The following is an 18,360-nucleotide window of genomic DNA, read 5'->3' on the forward strand; positions in this document are numbered from 1 at the left end:
CAAGGATACTATTCAGTGAGAACATGTGAAAAAGGTTTTCATTTCTGCACTGTCGAATTCTGCTAGGTAGGGTTAATCCCCGCATGAAACGCTCCCTGTATGTATGCTCATCATAAATATATATATGTTTTATTCGTAATTGGTTACATCTATGTATTTGTCAGTTGGTACAAATATAATATATAGGACATCAGGAAACCTTAATTTTGAAAGGCAGGGGCATAAACTGTATATGATTTACATGTCATACCTAATGGGCCTGTATATCTGTAAGGCCTCTCAAGCATAAAGTCTGCATGATGACATATGCATGCAGTTGTATAGTTTATATAAATATAAAGTTTATGAATTATAGGAATCAGATCTTGACCATGATCATGTACTAGGAACATGTAGATAAACACATTCGTTTTATATATGGAGGTAACCGGAGTGCCTGTGGAAAACCACGGACCTTTGGCAAGTTACTGACTAACTTCATTATCAGGGGGAGAGCTATGGCACCACCGGCCGAACTGATATTAATTTATACATATAGCGAATGAATAACTTAGGGCCTACATGATATCAGCTATATGCTTGCATGTTTTCCATTTGATTTACCTTGACATCGTATAATGTCACCAAAAAAAATCAATGTGTAAGAAGCAGAAGCTATGCAACTCGTTTGTGAACTTTAAATGTCGAGTGTATGCATACATGCAGCCCTATAGAGATCTGCTATATATACACATGGAGATACATGGGGGTTTCAAAGGGTAGAATTATAAGTAAACTGACCGTTGCCAGGTATTTAGTCTTATATACATGTGCTCATGTTTACTTTTTCAAATGCCGCTGTGTATTCAAACAAACGCCGGCTTTTGTCAGGTGCGGGTCGTGACGCACACAACCTGATAACCAGCCAACTTTAATCAGGTTCACATGGCCATTACGAAGGCCGATTTACACATGGGCCATACTGTATGGGATACGTAACACGTCTGCCATGTGCTTTACTGTTGATGACGTGATAGAAGGCTCGTCCATCCCAGTGTACGACTATAGAAACATGTACATTAACAAATAGACGAATTATTCTCTCGTTTTCATGGCGTATACAATACGAATATGTCGATGCGACTTACAGATCGAAGGCAGTGATATATATATATATATATATATATATATATATATATATATATATATATATATATATATATATATATATATATATATATATAAAGCTTACACATCACGTACGCAGGGGGACATTAACCAGTTATGTACGAATGCATATATATCTGCCCATATAGGCCCGCATACAACTACATACTCTATAAATGAATTTGATGCGTAACAAGTTTTATGCGATCTGTAGAAATATCTATATTTATATATTGTGGTAAATTTAATTTACAGTATACCGGTGTATGTAGAGGTGTATATATGTATATACACATCAGCGCCAAACTAGAATCCAAAGGTCCATTTCTGCTTATTTTGACACTGAGTGGTGCAGGAGTTTGTATATGTTATAAATAATGCCAGTGTTTTCTACGGTAAACAATACAGGCATGTAGGCTATAATTTATGAACTCGTGAAATGTTGTCCACCTCTCCAATTCACCCATGAATGCGTTGAGATTTGTATCAGTATATCAATTTTATGGAAACATAAAATTAGCGACTCATTATTTTTTTTATTATATTCAATTTATTTTGAATATTGTCTTATTCTATTTTGAAGTTGTTATTTTTATAATTCATTTATTTTTATTGTTATTTTTTTTTCATTTGGAATAAACCCAGCAAGTTCGACCTAATCTTGCAGCGGAGTTATCTCCCCATAAGGTGGCAGCACCATCTGCCACCTGATTGAAGCATGTGCTGACGTCACTGGTAAATAGAATCAAAACATCAACAAAGTGCCGTGGTTTGTACTTCGTTGGTCAGTAATATCAGAGTTTACTGGGTGTCCTAGGCAAAGAAACTGTGGAAAACCATGGCGACTTCTCAGAAGAATGGACACTCGGAAGATTTAAACGGTAATATCATTCATGATTACAAACGTAGGCTTTGTGCGCCGTAATTTTAGGCGTGTCAAGTACGGTAGTGAAATTCCAGGCCGTCTGCCATTTTTGATTCTCCGTACATTAACCCAGTGACCGAGTGGATGACGTGACAGTCTGCCTTCTTCATACAAACCTCGTATGGCTAGGGTTGACAGTATTTACACATAATTAAGTCTGGATATGATCGTAGACACTAACCATAGACCATTTATTTAGACAGTTACAACTCTTCTTTGTTCTCAGTTTGATAAAGCTGGAAATCTAGATTTCCAAATTATGCGGTCAGCTGTTCATAATTATAAGCGGTGCCTACAGGAGTCAGAGCATTAGTAGTAGTGCATTAGCAAAGACAGCCAAACGAAGTTTAATAGCTTCTTATATATGTCTTGAAACTGAAGTTTGCATTCATATTTTGTTCTAAGGTTGTTCCAATTTAGTTAATTGGGGAAATCTGAGGTAACTGCAATATTGACAACTGTTTCAGATGCTTTCATACTTTAGATATTTCAGACTGTGTGGTTTTGATTCATTCTACATGTTTTTTTGTCTTCCATGGTCTAGATCAAAATATTTTAAGCAGATGTAATAAGGCACTGTAATGTGTCAACGTTCTACTTAAAATGTTGGGCTCTGTTAATGTTGTCATTATACTGTAAGATGCATTGGAAGCTAGAGACCATGTGATCTCCTTAATAACAAAAGATGTGGGTGAAGAAAACGGTCCTCCTAATATTATTGCATAGGAAAATGGCTGTTTTTGAATCTCTGCAACATGAATACTGCAATATACAGATTTGAAATTGCTATTTTCTTTCAAGAATTCAGTGTGCTGTCGTGGTTTGATGGCATTTAAAATAAATGCCCCCTGTTTTTAAGTTTCATGGAGGTGTACACTTTCTATGTCACACCAAAGGTATACTGATCACACTGTCATTTTCTGCCTTTACATCCAGGCCTTTTGACACAGTCAGCCCACACCCATTGACCCAAATAAATGCTTACTGCTGAATGAGCATCACAACACAGGTCTTGATTATATGCATGCTCCAGTGAGTTTAATATCAAAATGCAGCATTACACTGTTGTGTCCATGGTCTGCTTGCTATTCATTCTTCATGTCGTATGATGTTAGTGAAAGCGATTTCTCTCTCTGATGACAGGTCATTGACAGTACATGACCCTCTGACATTCCCAGGCTAGTTAAGCATCATGTATTCCATACCTGAGAATTTTACCAGAGCAGTGTCTGTGTAACTTAAGAGCTAAACATTAGTGGTAAAAACTGGCAATCATATCCAGCAAGTCAAATGCAATTGTAATAAAATAGACCTTCTCAAATACAAGCACTGAAGTAGTCATGCAGTGTAAACAGAGTAATAGAAAACAGCACACATGTCACTGTATGTACATGCGGAGTGGTTTTGTGCTCTTGTGCAAAGTGGATTACTAGTCTGTTTGAATGCACTGTATGCATACTCAGTGCATGCCTTAAGTGTATATACATGTATGTTCAACACTTTAGTACATTTATAATAGTCAAGCACAGAAATTAAACAGAACAATTTATGAAGCCAGCTTGTATCCATTAATTCATACAAATATCTATTGTGTAATAATACATAGGTGCCTCGTACATGTAGGTGTACCCAGTGGTGCATTCAGATGCAGGGTTTTCATTTAGAATTGGAGAAGAAGGTGAGAGTTCAAAAGTAGGCAGCTGAATTGAAAATAATTATGTCACAATTACTATTGATTTAAGTAGTAAGAATATTCAAAGTAGGTGGCTACGGAGACAACAGCAGACAGCTGTCTGCAGCCTGCTACTTGCCCTTTTTGAACACTCTGCACATGTCAGCATTACCACACGCAATATTACTTTCTTAACAACTTTGCATTTTGGCTTATTGTATATTTTAGGCTGTTATACTGTGTTTGTAACATATATTTAATATCTTTGCAAAGTGCAAGAATTGAGCAATGCAGTCAGTACATTCTTAATTTGTCTATAAAAAGTGACTTTGCTGGGAAAAAAATGCCTTTTAAGTGGGGTAAAGGTATATAAGATTAGACAGTGTTCGTGATGTTGAATGATTGTTTACACTTTTGCCTCTGGTTTCAGAAGGCTGACTGACTATTTGAAATTGTACACGTACAGATACCTTCTGGATTATTTAAGTCGCTTTTGTTGCCATACATGTATACATGTTCATGTTATGATATATACATACAAGGTGGTTAGCATACCAGCGCTGCGCAATAACCCAGGAGCCTGGTCTTCCAGCAACTTGCGGATGGTCATGAGTTTTCCTCAGGTTCTGCCCAGCTTCCTCCCACCGTAATGCTGGCCACCATTGTATATGTGAAATATTCTTGAGCATGGCGTACAACATCAATCAAATAAATAAATGAATAAATATATACATACATAATATAACAATGTCTCACTTTTTTGCGAGTTACTGGCAATACATGTATTTATAAAAGCACCTTTACGTCTACCTACATATTCCGGATTATGAGCTGATTATGTGTGATCAAAGTAATGACAAGTGTTGCTCCTTGACCTTCCTGTAATTCTAAACCTCTAAAGGCTTTGTTTCTAATGTAAACAGTTTTGGTTGACCATAATCCACTGTACTGTAATAGCTTGGTTATAAGCTTATATAACCCACATACCAAATTTCATGCCACTGTGCAAGATGACTGCTGGTTGCTCAACTCTGATTGTGGATGTAAAGCCAGGACTAATACATTGTCTACTGACAGCTGATAATTTTCATTCATTTACGCATATACACGTGCAGATTGTGAGCATACATATAGCCAGGGCTAAGACATTTGAACCCCAACAACAGACATTATGAAAGGGTTCAGGGTGTATGCATGAATGATATGCGATATCCTATTATAGCTACTAAATGTGCATGTATGTACCGACAGTCAGCCTTTGTCTGTCTGTGAGCATCTATATTGAAAATAAACTTATGCATGGGTTTCAGCATTTGGTAAAAATTTTTACACTGGTTCGTTGGGCTTGGGCTAAGGACCAGTCTATTAAACTTTGTGACTCCTTCGGTGGCCTAATGGTTAGAGTGTCTGCCTAAAAGTCGGCAAACCTGGTTCATGTCATACCAAAGACTTTAAAATGGTACATGGTGATGCCTCGTTTAGTGCTGGGCACTGAGAACTAAGAATTGGAAAACAGAACTGGTTGGCCCGTTGTCAGTATGATATGACTGGATGGAGTGCCATGTGGCTTGTCTGGTGTCTTTGGCATGATATTTTAGTGGAGCAAGCACTAGTATGGATTCGTCTTGCCTCAAGAAGACATAGTAACCCCAAGCATACACGCACACATGATGGTCGCTTGTGCAGAAATTTATACATTTATCAGTGGTTTATTTATTCATTTACCTGATCAGCATTTTGTCATTGGTATGTTTACAGGTATATAGCCACAGTCAGGTCTTTCATTCCTGATTGCTACTGGAGCCTGATAGAGCCAGAAATCTTAACTATCAAGCACCGTGACATGTAGCATCTTAGTCTAATTGACCCTAATTTAAAGAAGGAAAAAATTGTATAGCTGCTGTATTTTAAAAAAAAAATTGAAACATGTACTAAGCAAATTTTAATATTGTTTTTTCTGAAGTTTTTCTGGTAGCTAGGTTCGTGTTTGATTTTCCATTGTTTTTCCATGTTAATGTCCCTAGAACTTATTCACTTCCACTTATTTTGAAGCCAGAATTCCCTACATGTATGTCTCTCTGTGTACTCTTAGGGAACATGTGTCACTGGGTTAATATTAAAACCAGGAGAAATAATTGTGAGTATTCCTGCGATAATTACATATATGTATAGTGATTCTGTGACAGCTGCATTCTTTTAAAAGGCCTGGATACTTGAGACTTAGGCCTGTATTGGATTTTCATCAAGAGTTCAGGTGAACTCAATATATGTGTGAACAAATTATTGTATATTGTATTTGTGTGGAGTAAATAGTTTAGGTAAACTAGAAATCTGGCTTCCACACCAACCATGCAGAGGAGTGAGTCTTCATCACCTCATATCTGTATCAACAAAAATTAAATTGCACATGTATGCAAAACATGCAATTGAAGCCATGAACAGACAGACAGACAAAATGGCCACACCATAATACAACGGGCTGGCCGAAAGTCAGATATATTGAAAGGACAAGTGTTCAGTTGAGGGGAAAAGGAAGTAAAGTTAATTCTGTAGTTAAATTCTTACTTTTTATTTATTTATGTATTTCGTTGGTGTTTTACGCCATACTATAGAATATTTCACTTGTACGACTGCGGCAATCATTATGGTGGGAACCTGGGAGGTCATTCTTGACAAAGCTAAGGTGGAAATAATGAACATTATAGTAGGCTTACTGCCGTGCACATTGTGAAATGCTGTAGTTTGGACAGGCGAAATTGACTGTAAGATTAGTAACCTAGTGTACATGTATGTAAAAACCAGCAGATATAATTTTTGAGATAAGTCAAACAAAATATATGATTTCGGTGAAATGTACCTAATTTGCATTTACAAACATATATTTGTGTGACATCCTACAGTATACAAGCACTTGTATGTAATCAGTGTGTACATGTGTGTTTCATGTTGACTTCCTGCTGCAAATCAAGTAGACTGGATTTGGCTGAGTCAGGAGTTGTCTGCCTAAGGTTTCTGCTGAGATGCTGAGAGCAAAAGTCTGGAGGAATGTGTCTGCATACACAAACAAAGCACATGTTAACTATCAGTATAAATAACTTGTATGCCAGGCACATAAAAATTTGCTGCAACAAGTGAAACAGGGAATTTGGTAACTGGAACAGCTTTTGTGTCCTGGTTTACAACTTGCAGGGCTGATACGAAACCATGGCAACTGTCAGTAACAAGCTCAGCTAGCCTTGACACAGTTGGGCTCTAAGTGCTATTCATGCCTGTATGTTTCTACTTGTATTTCTTCTAATTGCTGTAGAAACAAGGTTGGTCATTTTCTGTTTCCTGAGCTGGTTGTTATAAACAAATGAGAAGAGTTACAGAAGTGCATACACTATATATTATATACACCTCCCTTCACAATTTGTTTCATTACCCTTTAAGCAGCATACGCAAAGTCATTATAGTCGGGTCATTGTAGTGGTAATATTGCCATACTACTTTGGTACAGTGTACCAGTGACAGTGTTAAGTCTTATAACCTGTTTATGTGGTTATCACGCACTGTGACAACTAGTGGTCAGCTCAAAGTCATGTTGCAAGGAGTGCCCAATTAGCCCCATGCTGATTAATCCTCTCATTATAGTAAATGGACACATTGACCTGTGCATATATGTACGTGTATATTGATACAATTATATATGTATATGTATGTATATATATATATATATATATATATATATATATATATATAATGGCAGTTGCTCATTAATTATTAATTCAATGTTTTTTACCTTATTTAATTTGAATCATCTCTTCAGAACAAAAGAGAATGGGTGTAGTATATATATGTATATAATACACCAGGCCTACATGGATGTACACAGCTATGTTTGACATAATTTTATTTGAAAGTTTAGTTCCATAACTTTTATACTTTTATTACATTGTCACACTGTGTGCTACTGTGCTACAATGAACATAGATCTTAATCATTTTGATTTGAAAATTAACGACCAAGACTTTTATTACATTATAAGATACAAGTGAAATATTCTTGAGGACAGCATAAAATACCAATAAAATACATAAATAAATACATATATTACATGTTTACAGTGTTAGATTGTGTGCAGTGTTGAGAAGGAAATGGTGCCCTGCACAGAGTCTAATTAATTTCATGTGAGGATTAACAACCATAAGGTTCATTACATTACTGCAATGTTACACAGTATCCAATACTATGAACAGTATGATACCCACTGAGATATATATACATTGTTATAATGTTACACATGCAGTGTGTGTGAGAAAATAAAGTGTGAATGCAGAGATGACTACAAACACCTTGGTTTCATCTAATTAAACACTTTGCATATACAATATATCTACAGTAAACTGAGTGATATATGCATGTAATCTTAGAGTCTGGTTTGATTTTATTAATAGTCAAAATGATAAATCTGAGACTTTCTCTCAGTTATTTATTTATTTATTTATTTGATTGGTGTTTTACACCGTACTCAAGAAAATTTCACTTATACAACGGCGGCCAGCATTATGGTGGGTGGAAAACGGGCACAGCCTGGGGGAAACCCACGACCATCCGCAGGTTGCTGACAGACCTTCCCACTTACGGCCCGAGAAGAAACCAGCATGAGCTGGACTTGAACTCACAGCGACCGCATTGGTGAGAGGCTCCTGGGTCATTACGCTGCGCTAGCGTGCTAACCGACTGAGCCACGGAGGCCCCACTTTCTCTCAGCTTGACTTCCACTTTGTGGTGATACCTGCAGAGAGCACACCCATTTTACCCATAGTTTGGTTGAGTGGACATGTCCAGTGTTACAACCACAAGGACTTCATACACATAGCAAAGGGTGACAGACATAAAGCTTGTTTGATATGACATGATGTGAAGTCATGTTTTCACACCTTCTAAACAGCATGAAGCATGTATTAGTAATACATATATTCTGTGGTTACATTCTTAAAGTTTGAAGATCAATAGTGCCTATGCATATGTCACGCAAAACCCTGGAAAACTGTTAGACTAAAAGCATTTGAATCAGGCTTTGGTAATTAGGTTTACCTAAGTTAGCAGACAGTTTGACAACATGAATACATGTACATGTATTTTCTGTGGCAAGCTACAAGAATTGTGGGCCAGCTCACATTTTGTTGTGTGCAGATTTGCCGTCTTGCACCTGACCTACTTCTAAGTTTATTAGTAGACCCTGTAAACAAATTGCATGTACTGTTGTGGTACATTTAACTTACAGTGTTCCCATAAACAATTGATTATTGATTCTTGCCTGCATCATTTACACGATCGGGTTCAGTCAAAGCATCCAAGTTCATGATGGTACAAATGTGCCATACATTTGATGTCATATGCATGTTGTCTGCACATGTACATTTATTGGGAGATACTAACCAGCTGTTGTGCATACAGTACTGTATGGGTGTTGTTATACGTAGGGTCATAGAGTCATGGCCTTTCTCCCCTCAGTATCTGGTTAACAGCTTGTCATAATTCTGACCCTGCCTATGACTAACCCATTACACAACATATACTCGTTACATGCACATACATATGTGTCTGCAGTGTGCTAATACCACTGTGTTGAACTGTAGCATTAAAACTATGTACATGTACCAGTAAGTTATGCACATACATGTGCTAAAATGTTTGCTTCAGTTATTTCATACACAAAGAAAAAAAAACTGAGAAGCTCACTCAGGCCTCAGGATGTTATTAAGTAGATTGCATGCTATGTGATGCCAATCCTTATCATAACAGTACACTTGGATTTTACAACCATAAGGAATGGATATTGTAACATGGCTGCAAAAAGCAGGTTATACATAGATGTACACATGTATACTTTCATTTCTACAGTAAATGACATTGAATTATGTGATTTAATGGAGCATGGAAAGTAATAAATGTGGCCAAAGAAAAACAAAGACAAAAACTGACAGAAATATATTGTAACAAATTGTGCCAAAAGTGTGACAAATGCAAATTGGACCTATTCCAATTTAAATTATTGTTTTACAGACCAAATAAATTTTTTTTAGTGTCAGAGGAGGGTCTAAAAATAATATTAATAAAACTTGAAAACCATACCAGCAATTTTTCTTGTTGAAGACATTTTTTTTTTTTTGATTGGTGTTTTACGCAGTACTCAAGAATATTTCACTTATACGCCAGCGGCCAGCGTTATGGTGGGTGGAAACCGGGCAGAGCCCGGGGGAAACCCACGACCATCCGCAGGTTGCTGGCAGACCTTCCCACGTATGGCCGGAGAGGAAGTCATCATGAGCTGCTCTTGAACTCACAGCGACCGCAATGGTGAGAGGCTAGCGCGCTAACCGACTGAGCCACGGGGGCCCCCTGAAGACATATTTGCATGAACAGAAAATCTGGAAAAGCATAAAACATCAAGCTCAGACAAAAGAAAAAAGTGGATTTTCAGTGTTATTTTCATTCCATTTTTAGATTTTTTTAGTGGCTGAACACCTGAAAAACACATAAATAAAAATGATTTTACCTGACCATCAAAATTTTAATATATTTTGATGTACAGTATAAACATGTTTGACGTGCATATGAATAGACTGTGGAACCAACTGCCTGGAAATAATTATACATGTGTATTGAGTGAGTGCTAAGGGTTTAACGTCGTACTTAACGATTTTTCAGTCATATGAGGATGGAAGAATCCTTAGAGTGCATGTAATGTGCCTCCTTGTTGCATGACTGAGATGAAGGCAAGTAAGCCAGCCTCGCTGGAGCCATTTTACTAATATGGGTCAACCAGTCATTGCACTATCCCCTTCATGCTGAACACCAAGCGAGGAAGTTACAGCTTCCTCTTTTAAAGTCTTAGGTGTGACTCCAACCAGGATTGACCCTGGATCTACTACTCCTGAAGCGGACGCTCCACCAACTGTGCTATCGGGACCGGTCCTGCATGTATATTGACAATGTGTTTTGTGTGTCATGTGACTAAATGTGACCAATTTAACAAATGTGTTGTGACAATATCTGACAAACAAAGAACTAATACACCACATTGTGAACATATCACAAGTGAAGGGGTGACAAACTCAAGTGATCCCTAGCACATACATTTGTACACATTATGGATATGCTTATACATGCACATAAATATCAGTGTCACAGGCATTTAAAGTTTTTATTAACAGTTTTTGTTGACAGGCTCTTGAGGAGTGGAGTTGCTTGATTAAGGAGTGGATTATCATGTATTTTTGTTGGCTGAATCCTGGGTGGTGTTGCCTGATTGCGGAGTTCATAATTATCATGGATTTTTGTTGGCAGAATCCTGGGTGGAGTTGGGACCACGGGAAACAGACGGTGTCACATCACATTCAGTTCATCATGGTAACTTAGAAAAACTACTGATAGAGGCTCAGCGGGAGTCCCGGTCTTCTTCACAACAAACCAGCACGGCCTCTTCTCTGAGAGGCAGGTAAGCACACTCGTCCTAAAGAGAAAAGATGTTCTGTTTTTACCATACATGTGCATGATTAATATATTGCTGAAAACGTGTTTCAAGAAATCAATACCTGAGATTTATTAGACAGGACATGGGAAAGGTCTGCTACAATCAGGTGATTCTGATGACCCTTGGTGGCTCAGCTGTTTCAAGGATCACTCTCAACAGGCCAGTAGTTCATGTCTTCAAGTATAGTTTTCACTGGCACATATATCATACACTTAGCTCTGAACTCAGCTAGGCAGTCTCCTTGGTCGAGGTCATCGCGGCGCAATGACCCAGGAGGCTCTAACCATGTTAGTTACTTTACCGGCCGTATATGCGAAGGTCTCCCAGCAGCCTGCAGATGGTCGTGGGTTTCCCCAGGCAGAGCCCAGTTTCATCCCACCATAATGTTGGCCACCATCATAGAAGTGAAATATTTTTGAGTATGGTGTAAAATGCCAATTAAATAAATGAATAAATAAATCTAAATTTAAACTGAATTGGTTGTGTGCCCAGCTGCTATAAAGTTGGCTACAGGTTCAGGTTTTGTTGATCAGGAACCTGGTGAAGAAGTTATTCTCCAGATTTGCCTGGCTTCCTCCTCTCGTAACCATAACCTCTGCCGTATAAATGAAATAATTCATTAGCTGATGTGGCCACTAAGGGGTCATACATGCCATTGCATATTAATACACACCTATCTAATTTGTTTCTGGGGGCCCTTGGATGCTGAGTGGTCTAAGGCGCTTGCCAGGCGATCACTGTAGCCTCTCACCAATGAGGGCACAAGCTCGATTCCGGCTCCTGCTGGCTCGACTCTGGCCTTACGTGGGAAAGCCTGCCAGGATAGCTTGCCGAGGCGCGTGGGTTTCCTCCGAGCATTGCCCATTTTCCACCCACCATAATATACTGGTCACCGTCATATGATCAAAATATTGTTAAGTACAGCGTAAAACAACCAATCAAAAAAAAAAAAAATTGTTTCTCTCTTCAGTCCAAAAAGCCCCCATAGTCCAAACAATGAACTGGCTCCAAGTGATTTCAGAACAATCCAGGTAAGAGCATTCACTTGTGGTTTTTATTATGATAGCAAAGGCTTAAATCACATTCATTGCCTTAATAATTTTGACAGTCATATGGATGTGCCTTATTTCTTTAATGATTAAATTGGTTATATTTTACATTTGTCTAATTGTAGTCAGTTTTTCTGCCTATTCACTGCTCCCTTCATTAGTTTCTTGTTTCGTATTATGAGTGAAGATTATGGTTCTAATTCACTGAATTCAGTTTTTAGTGGGTGGGGGGGGGGGATTTATTACACATGTACATGGGCAAAAATGTTCCCCCAGGTATATTTGCCAGAAAATTGTTCTCCATGAATATCAGTGTATATGTGGCTTAAATCATTGATGGTTGGGCTGTATGTCTTTCAGGAGGAGCCAGGTACAGACTGGATCTGGGATTGGTCAAGTATGCCTACCGCTCAGCCTCCAAGGTCAGTGCATACACATATCTCATGGGCAACTGGACATAAGATTGGATAGAAGATAGGTTACAGTTTCTGTCTCAAAGGCAGGAGGCACTGGCTCAACCTTACGTTTGTTAATGTCTAAAATTGGTTGTCTTTATATTTCCCTGGTTTGAAACTCAGCATAATAAGGCAGTAGCCAAAAGTACAGGTGTCACTTACATACTACTGTGACAGGCTGGTGTCATGTATGGTGACCTCACTGTAGGATTACAGTGAGACAGCATTATGACTGCAGCATGTAACCTAAAATTTGGCTTGAAAAAGTGATTTTTAGAGCCCCAAAATGTCATGGAATATTAGTTTTGGTGCTGAAACTGATATTTCTCTAGCAGGATATCACCTTTTGTCCAAACCAACCTCAGAACGCTGTTTTAAGATGAATAGAACTTTCAGAATCAGGAAAAATGTGCAACTTAGTAGTGGGCAAAATTTTAGGTCATTTTCCATGTGTCTTCATTGCTGCAAATACACATGGTCTCATTAGACCATGATGACTCGGCAAACAAATGTACATTTTCTTCACATTGGACTTTACATGTGTCTCTACAAGTATCTAAAACTGTTCCCAATAGTCGTTAATAGTTGTGGTAATAAACCTTTGTTGATTTTTAAAACCCATAAGTTGTATGTGAAAGACAAGAATGTAATGTTAGCTGTATGATTTGTGGTCTGTTGCAGTGACTGGGGAAGCAGATTTAAGCATCCCAAGAAGAACCGTCTGAGTGTACGTAACACAAGAGTGATGCAGAACGGAGTGTTTTGTCTGGAGAATCTGCCAACACTTTTGCTCTCCCATGCCGCGTCTTTCTTCCTAGGAGCTGCTGTGTAAGTTCACATCACAATTGTTGGTTCTCTTATTGTCACTGGTGTATAGGCTAACAAGACTTTGAATCATGTTTCTCCATATGTTGCGCGTTTAAATTGCGGACACTTACTTTGGGTTCAGCCACAAGGTGAGTCAAGCGTAAGACTTTAAAACTGGCAGTGGTAGGCCTGGGGTCAGAATCCTGTGGCTGGACTGGGCACCATGCCACCATTCCACCCAGCCACAGGATTCTGACCACAGGCCTACAGCTGCCAAATTTCCAGGAAGAAAGCATTGTAAACATGTTTGCGCCATTGAAAAGGACATTATTAAACTACAATCTTAATATTGTTCTCTTGCTGCGTGAAAGGGAGGTAATCGTTTTTAAGGAGGTAGAATACCATTGTCCCAGTGTGATTGCACAGCAGCATTACAGTTTAGTTATTATGACACGTGCATTTTCTCCTTACAAATACATGTAGTTCAAATGAATCACTAGAAATCAATCTGTGCCTGGTGTTAATGGTGTGGACATGTAATAGGACCGCACTGAATTACCTCCCTTGAAATAATTCTCCTGGTTAAAAATTGCGGTTTTGGGAGTAAGCTGTTATTAGGTGGGACCTCAGAAAATGGCAAGGGGTCAGTTTCCAAGATAAAGGGGCATAACTTAGTTGATGACAACTTTGACGAAGTGTTAAGTTGAAAACATCAACTTCATTTATGATCTCTCAACATTTCTACAACTTTCAAAGGCTGACGTCATGTTTTATTACATTCTTTTGCCGAGAAAATATTTGTCATTGTTGTGTACGTCAAAGTCAATGTCATCTAAAAAGGAAGTTAATTCAGAGCAGCCTTATTGAGATTTTATATGTCAGTGTTGGTTATTGTACAGTTCAAGATTTTCTTATGTTCTTATACTGATATCTCTCTTGCAGAATGCTGGTTTACCTGAAAAAGTACTGTAACTGGGCCACAGTCACACCAGCCACAATGGACTGATTAATGGTACACCAATAGGAGGGAACAACTGTATGGCGATGAGACAGTGCAAAGATTTCTATGTAACGTCATGTGAATACAGTTTCACTTTCCATATCTGGCCATATGTAATTACTGAGCTTTTGTGACACTTGCCCATCATGTTCCTGATGATTGTGTGACATGGAGTGTGGGGGTATAATTAACAGGTGCTCTCGGCAGTTCACTGAAAAAGAGAGAGGGGGAACTGAGTCATCGATTATGTTGGTGATCTCAAAAGGACTCGCATGGGTGAAGAAGTGACTGATACCAGTACACATACATGTACGTTCTGATTGTATTTGTAATTCTTTTAAGATGGTTACTGCTTTTATATAATGATCTGTGTTATGGTTTAACTAGCAAATCTGCATTTGTTGCGTGTATTTGGCCTGGCCTAGGTTTTACAGGCTTTATATTCCTCCGATGTCAGTTGTTGTCAGTACTCCTGTGAAATATCAAATCTAAGTTTGTCAGCAGCTTCGATGGATAAAGTATATGACAGCAAAAGAGACTCTTGGTATTTGGACAGCGTGCAAAGCAGTGGGTTAAGACTAAGCCTGCAATTGATAAAAAATATAAAAATACCTCAAAGATTTTGACATTTATAATTCTTCTGATTGCAAAAACCATTGAAAGTGCTTTAGGAAATGGCATACATATTTTAATCTATACACATATTTTATTCTCTGTTTCTATTACGGTATTCTTTTTATCTACGCAAACAAAAAAAAGCAACACCCAATCTTTCTTCAGTTTTCTTGCTTTTCATCTTGGTTATTTTATTTTTGAAGACACCATATAGTTTTATAATGAGTTTTTGATTGATAGTGTTTCCAAGGTGCAGAAATCGCTTTGAAAACTTGTAGCTACATGCTGGCAATAAATCTTGACCCGTGAGATGCTAATTACATGTTCTTTTGTGAGGCTATCAGTATGTGATTTTAAAGTGTAGTTTCTACATCATCATGTTTAACTGACCTGTGAATAAGCTGGAGTCACCAAACCTCCTTTACTATACTAGTCACAGATAGAATGCAATATGAAACTTACAGTTTTCAGTGTACATACATGTACATACAGTGCTCTTCAGAAATCCTTTTGCTTTAAATTACAGTCAAGGCCCTACATGTGTTGTTTACCGTGTAAATGTGTCAGTGCCATTCCTTGTTTTTTTTTTTGTTTTTTTTTTGATATGTAATCTGTTTGATGCTATTTACTACCTGTTTGGTTTTTAATGAATTGGGTGTGGACAAGGGAGGTAATTGTGAACTGTCTTTGACTGCAGTAGCTTTTACTTCAAACAGAATTACATGTATGTGATTTGCACAAACCAAGAATCAAGAAACGTGCACATTGTAGTGGCATTATTTTATCTACTGTTTACTTTCAATGCTGCTATTATATGATAAAATATTAGTGACAGCATTTATATGCTGTTGAAGCCTTACTGACAGGACGCTGTTGTTCTCAGTAGCCGGCAACAGTTGAAAGGGGAAAAAAAGGAGGAAGACTCTGATACTGCAACAACCCTATGTAAAATCCACTACTTCCTTGTTAAGAAACATATTTCGCGCTTTTCGAATGCTAGTGGTATTTTAATGGATGCCTAGTTGACCCAGGGAAAAGGTTGTCATTCTGCTAGTACTCACCATGTATGTGTATGAAAAGGTTTGTTGGGACTAATTGTCTGTGGAAAGGCTTGTGATATTATATAAGTGATATATGCTGCCTTTTTCTGCTTGCTTTAGTGTATTTAGATTGTACAGAAAATTAGAAGGTAACGATAAAGTCTCTCTCAGCTTGTTTACACTTATTTAATGCCATAGGTTTGCTAATAGTTGTGAACTTAAAGAGGAGTAGCTCAGTGGAAAGGAGGTGGAAAAGGTCTATTTTATATTCACTGTATTGGTAAAGCTGCAGTTTGCACTATTTCCATTAGTGTTATACAATTTAGTGTACATTGAATAACATATCCATGTGGCAGTCCACATTATTAAAATACATTGTGAAATAAAGGCTTCCTAATTTAGCATTCATTTTACATATAGGCTTCTGTATAATGTCTATAAAATTAACCTTTTCACCTCCTTTTGTAGAGATGAGCTACTTTCCTCAAGCTTATGTATATGCTCTCATTTGCTTGTTAATAATACATGTGTACATCCATTTTATTGGGCATGTAAAAAGTTTTGTAACATTGTAAGTTACCTAAGAGCTGCGAAGTTGAGACAGCCAAAGTTTCAGTCCATTAGGTTCAACTCATAAATCAGGGCCACAGCTACATGTACATGTAGGTTGATTGCAGTGTTCCATATTGTTTACATTTGTAAATCTGACAAACTCTGTTAAGTTGAAGAATCTGTCCTTAAGTATGTCTCATTGTGGACCTTATTTGGATACTGGTATTCAAAGTGGAAGGTATTGGATACTGATATTGAAAGGTGCTGGAAAGCAGATACAGTGTAGTAGTCTGAAAGGTGCTGTAACTTGGAACTGGATCTGGCATATGGAACAGTGATGGGTGCTGAATACAGAATACTCAGGGTTCCCATGCCCATTTGTGTGGAAATATAGAAAAGTTCTGGAAAAGCATAGACAACATGTAACTATATACTGCTGGTCTGGCATATATTTAGCGATTTGTGAAATCTAGTGATCGGATTATGTTTCATTGATCACTATTGGCCTATTGCACCATGTTTTAAATAATAGTGTACTGCTTTCATGAACAATGGCCTGAAAATAAAAAGATAACGGTATAATCTGTAAAAGTCGATTTTCAAATTAATGAAAGTGGGAACCCTGAATATTACAAGTTGAAAGTTTGGTAGAAGTTGAATTGATATTTCTGCCATTTGGCACCTTATTGAATGAGACAAGCTTTCTCCAAAACATTGATTGTGCTGTGCTTGTTCATGCTCGAAGGACTATATGTACTTGTACAGTTGATGGGAATATGTCATGATTGTGTAGTCATGTACATATCCCACATCATAGCCTGTACTCCAAATCATCATAACATGTCTGCAGGGTGGAAGGGTTTACTATAAACGTAAAATGTGGAATATATTAGCACGGTACGTCTGGTGGATCATTTTGTGTACTAGTAAGTTCAAGTATGTTCATAGAGTAACCATTGTATTGTATTGGTTTAGTAAGCTATATGGTTTTTCATTTGCAATGCATGTGTATGTTACTACACTATAGTGACTGTCTTATATCATGTAGAACTCGTACCTCTCCCCCCCCCCAGGTACTACTTGTTATAATGTACATGTGCATTGATTTATTAATTAATAATGAAAGTGAAATCTTTCAACATACAGTATTCTAATGATTATTTTATGTTAAGACTTAACAAGTCACTAGAATTGTTTTGACATGTTATGATTATTATGGATGGGAGAAATATGGCTGGAGGGTGGAATAGAGAACTGAATAGGACTTGCCTGTTCGTGGATAACAAAAACTGAGCCATTGAATTGATGCCGATTCTGAACTGAGTGTGAAGGCAAAGTTGAGCTCTTCCACATCAGTTTGTGTATGAATTACACACTTGATTGTTTTTTTACTGATGGCATGTCCAATGTAGTATGTATGTTAAGGTGATTAATGTATGAACACTTCGTTGTGTGAAATCTCCAGCTATTAGTCTCCTTTATATACAAACTTCTAATCAGCTGTTCAAACCAATTCTGTAGTCATATAGATATTCATTGTAATTAAAGGTATTTGATTAATTTACGTAACAAGGCTT

General features: G+C 37.6%; 1 protein-coding gene across 1 annotated transcript; it reads left to right on the forward strand.

Moving 5' to 3' along the window:
* Window positions 1-1,890: 1,890 nt before the first annotated feature.
* LOC135469139 (BCL2/adenovirus E1B 19 kDa protein-interacting protein 3-like) lies at window positions 1,891-18,347 on the forward strand. The gene is made up of 6 exons (XM_064747676.1): window positions 1,891-2,027; window positions 11,079-11,229; window positions 12,236-12,296; window positions 12,675-12,736; window positions 13,451-13,597; window positions 14,519-18,347. Exons 1-6 carry the CDS (start codon window positions 1,985-1,987, stop codon window positions 14,580-14,582), a joined length of 528 nt encoding a protein of 175 aa, XP_064603746.1. The 5' UTR covers window positions 1,891-1,984; the 3' UTR covers window positions 14,583-18,347.
* Window positions 18,348-18,360: the final 13 nt, after the last annotated feature.

The sequence above is a fragment of the Liolophura sinensis genome, chromosome 6, assembly GCF_032854445.1.
Source record: "Liolophura sinensis isolate JHLJ2023 chromosome 6, CUHK_Ljap_v2, whole genome shotgun sequence".
NCBI classification, from domain to species: Eukaryota; Metazoa; Mollusca; class Polyplacophora; order Chitonida; family Chitonidae; genus Liolophura; species Liolophura sinensis.

Coding starts and splice junctions, on each gene's coding strand:
- LOC135469139 (XM_064747676.1), top strand. CDS start 1,985: ATGGCGACTTCTCAGAAGAATGGACACTCGGAAGATTTAAACG. Junction 12,297..12,674: donor GTGATTTCAGAACAATCCAG/GTAAGAGCATTC, acceptor TATGTCTTTCAG/GAGGAGCCAGGTACAGACTG. Junction 12,737..13,450: donor CCTACCGCTCAGCCTCCAAG/GTCAGTGCATAC, acceptor GGTCTGTTGCAG/TGACTGGGGAAGCAGATTTA.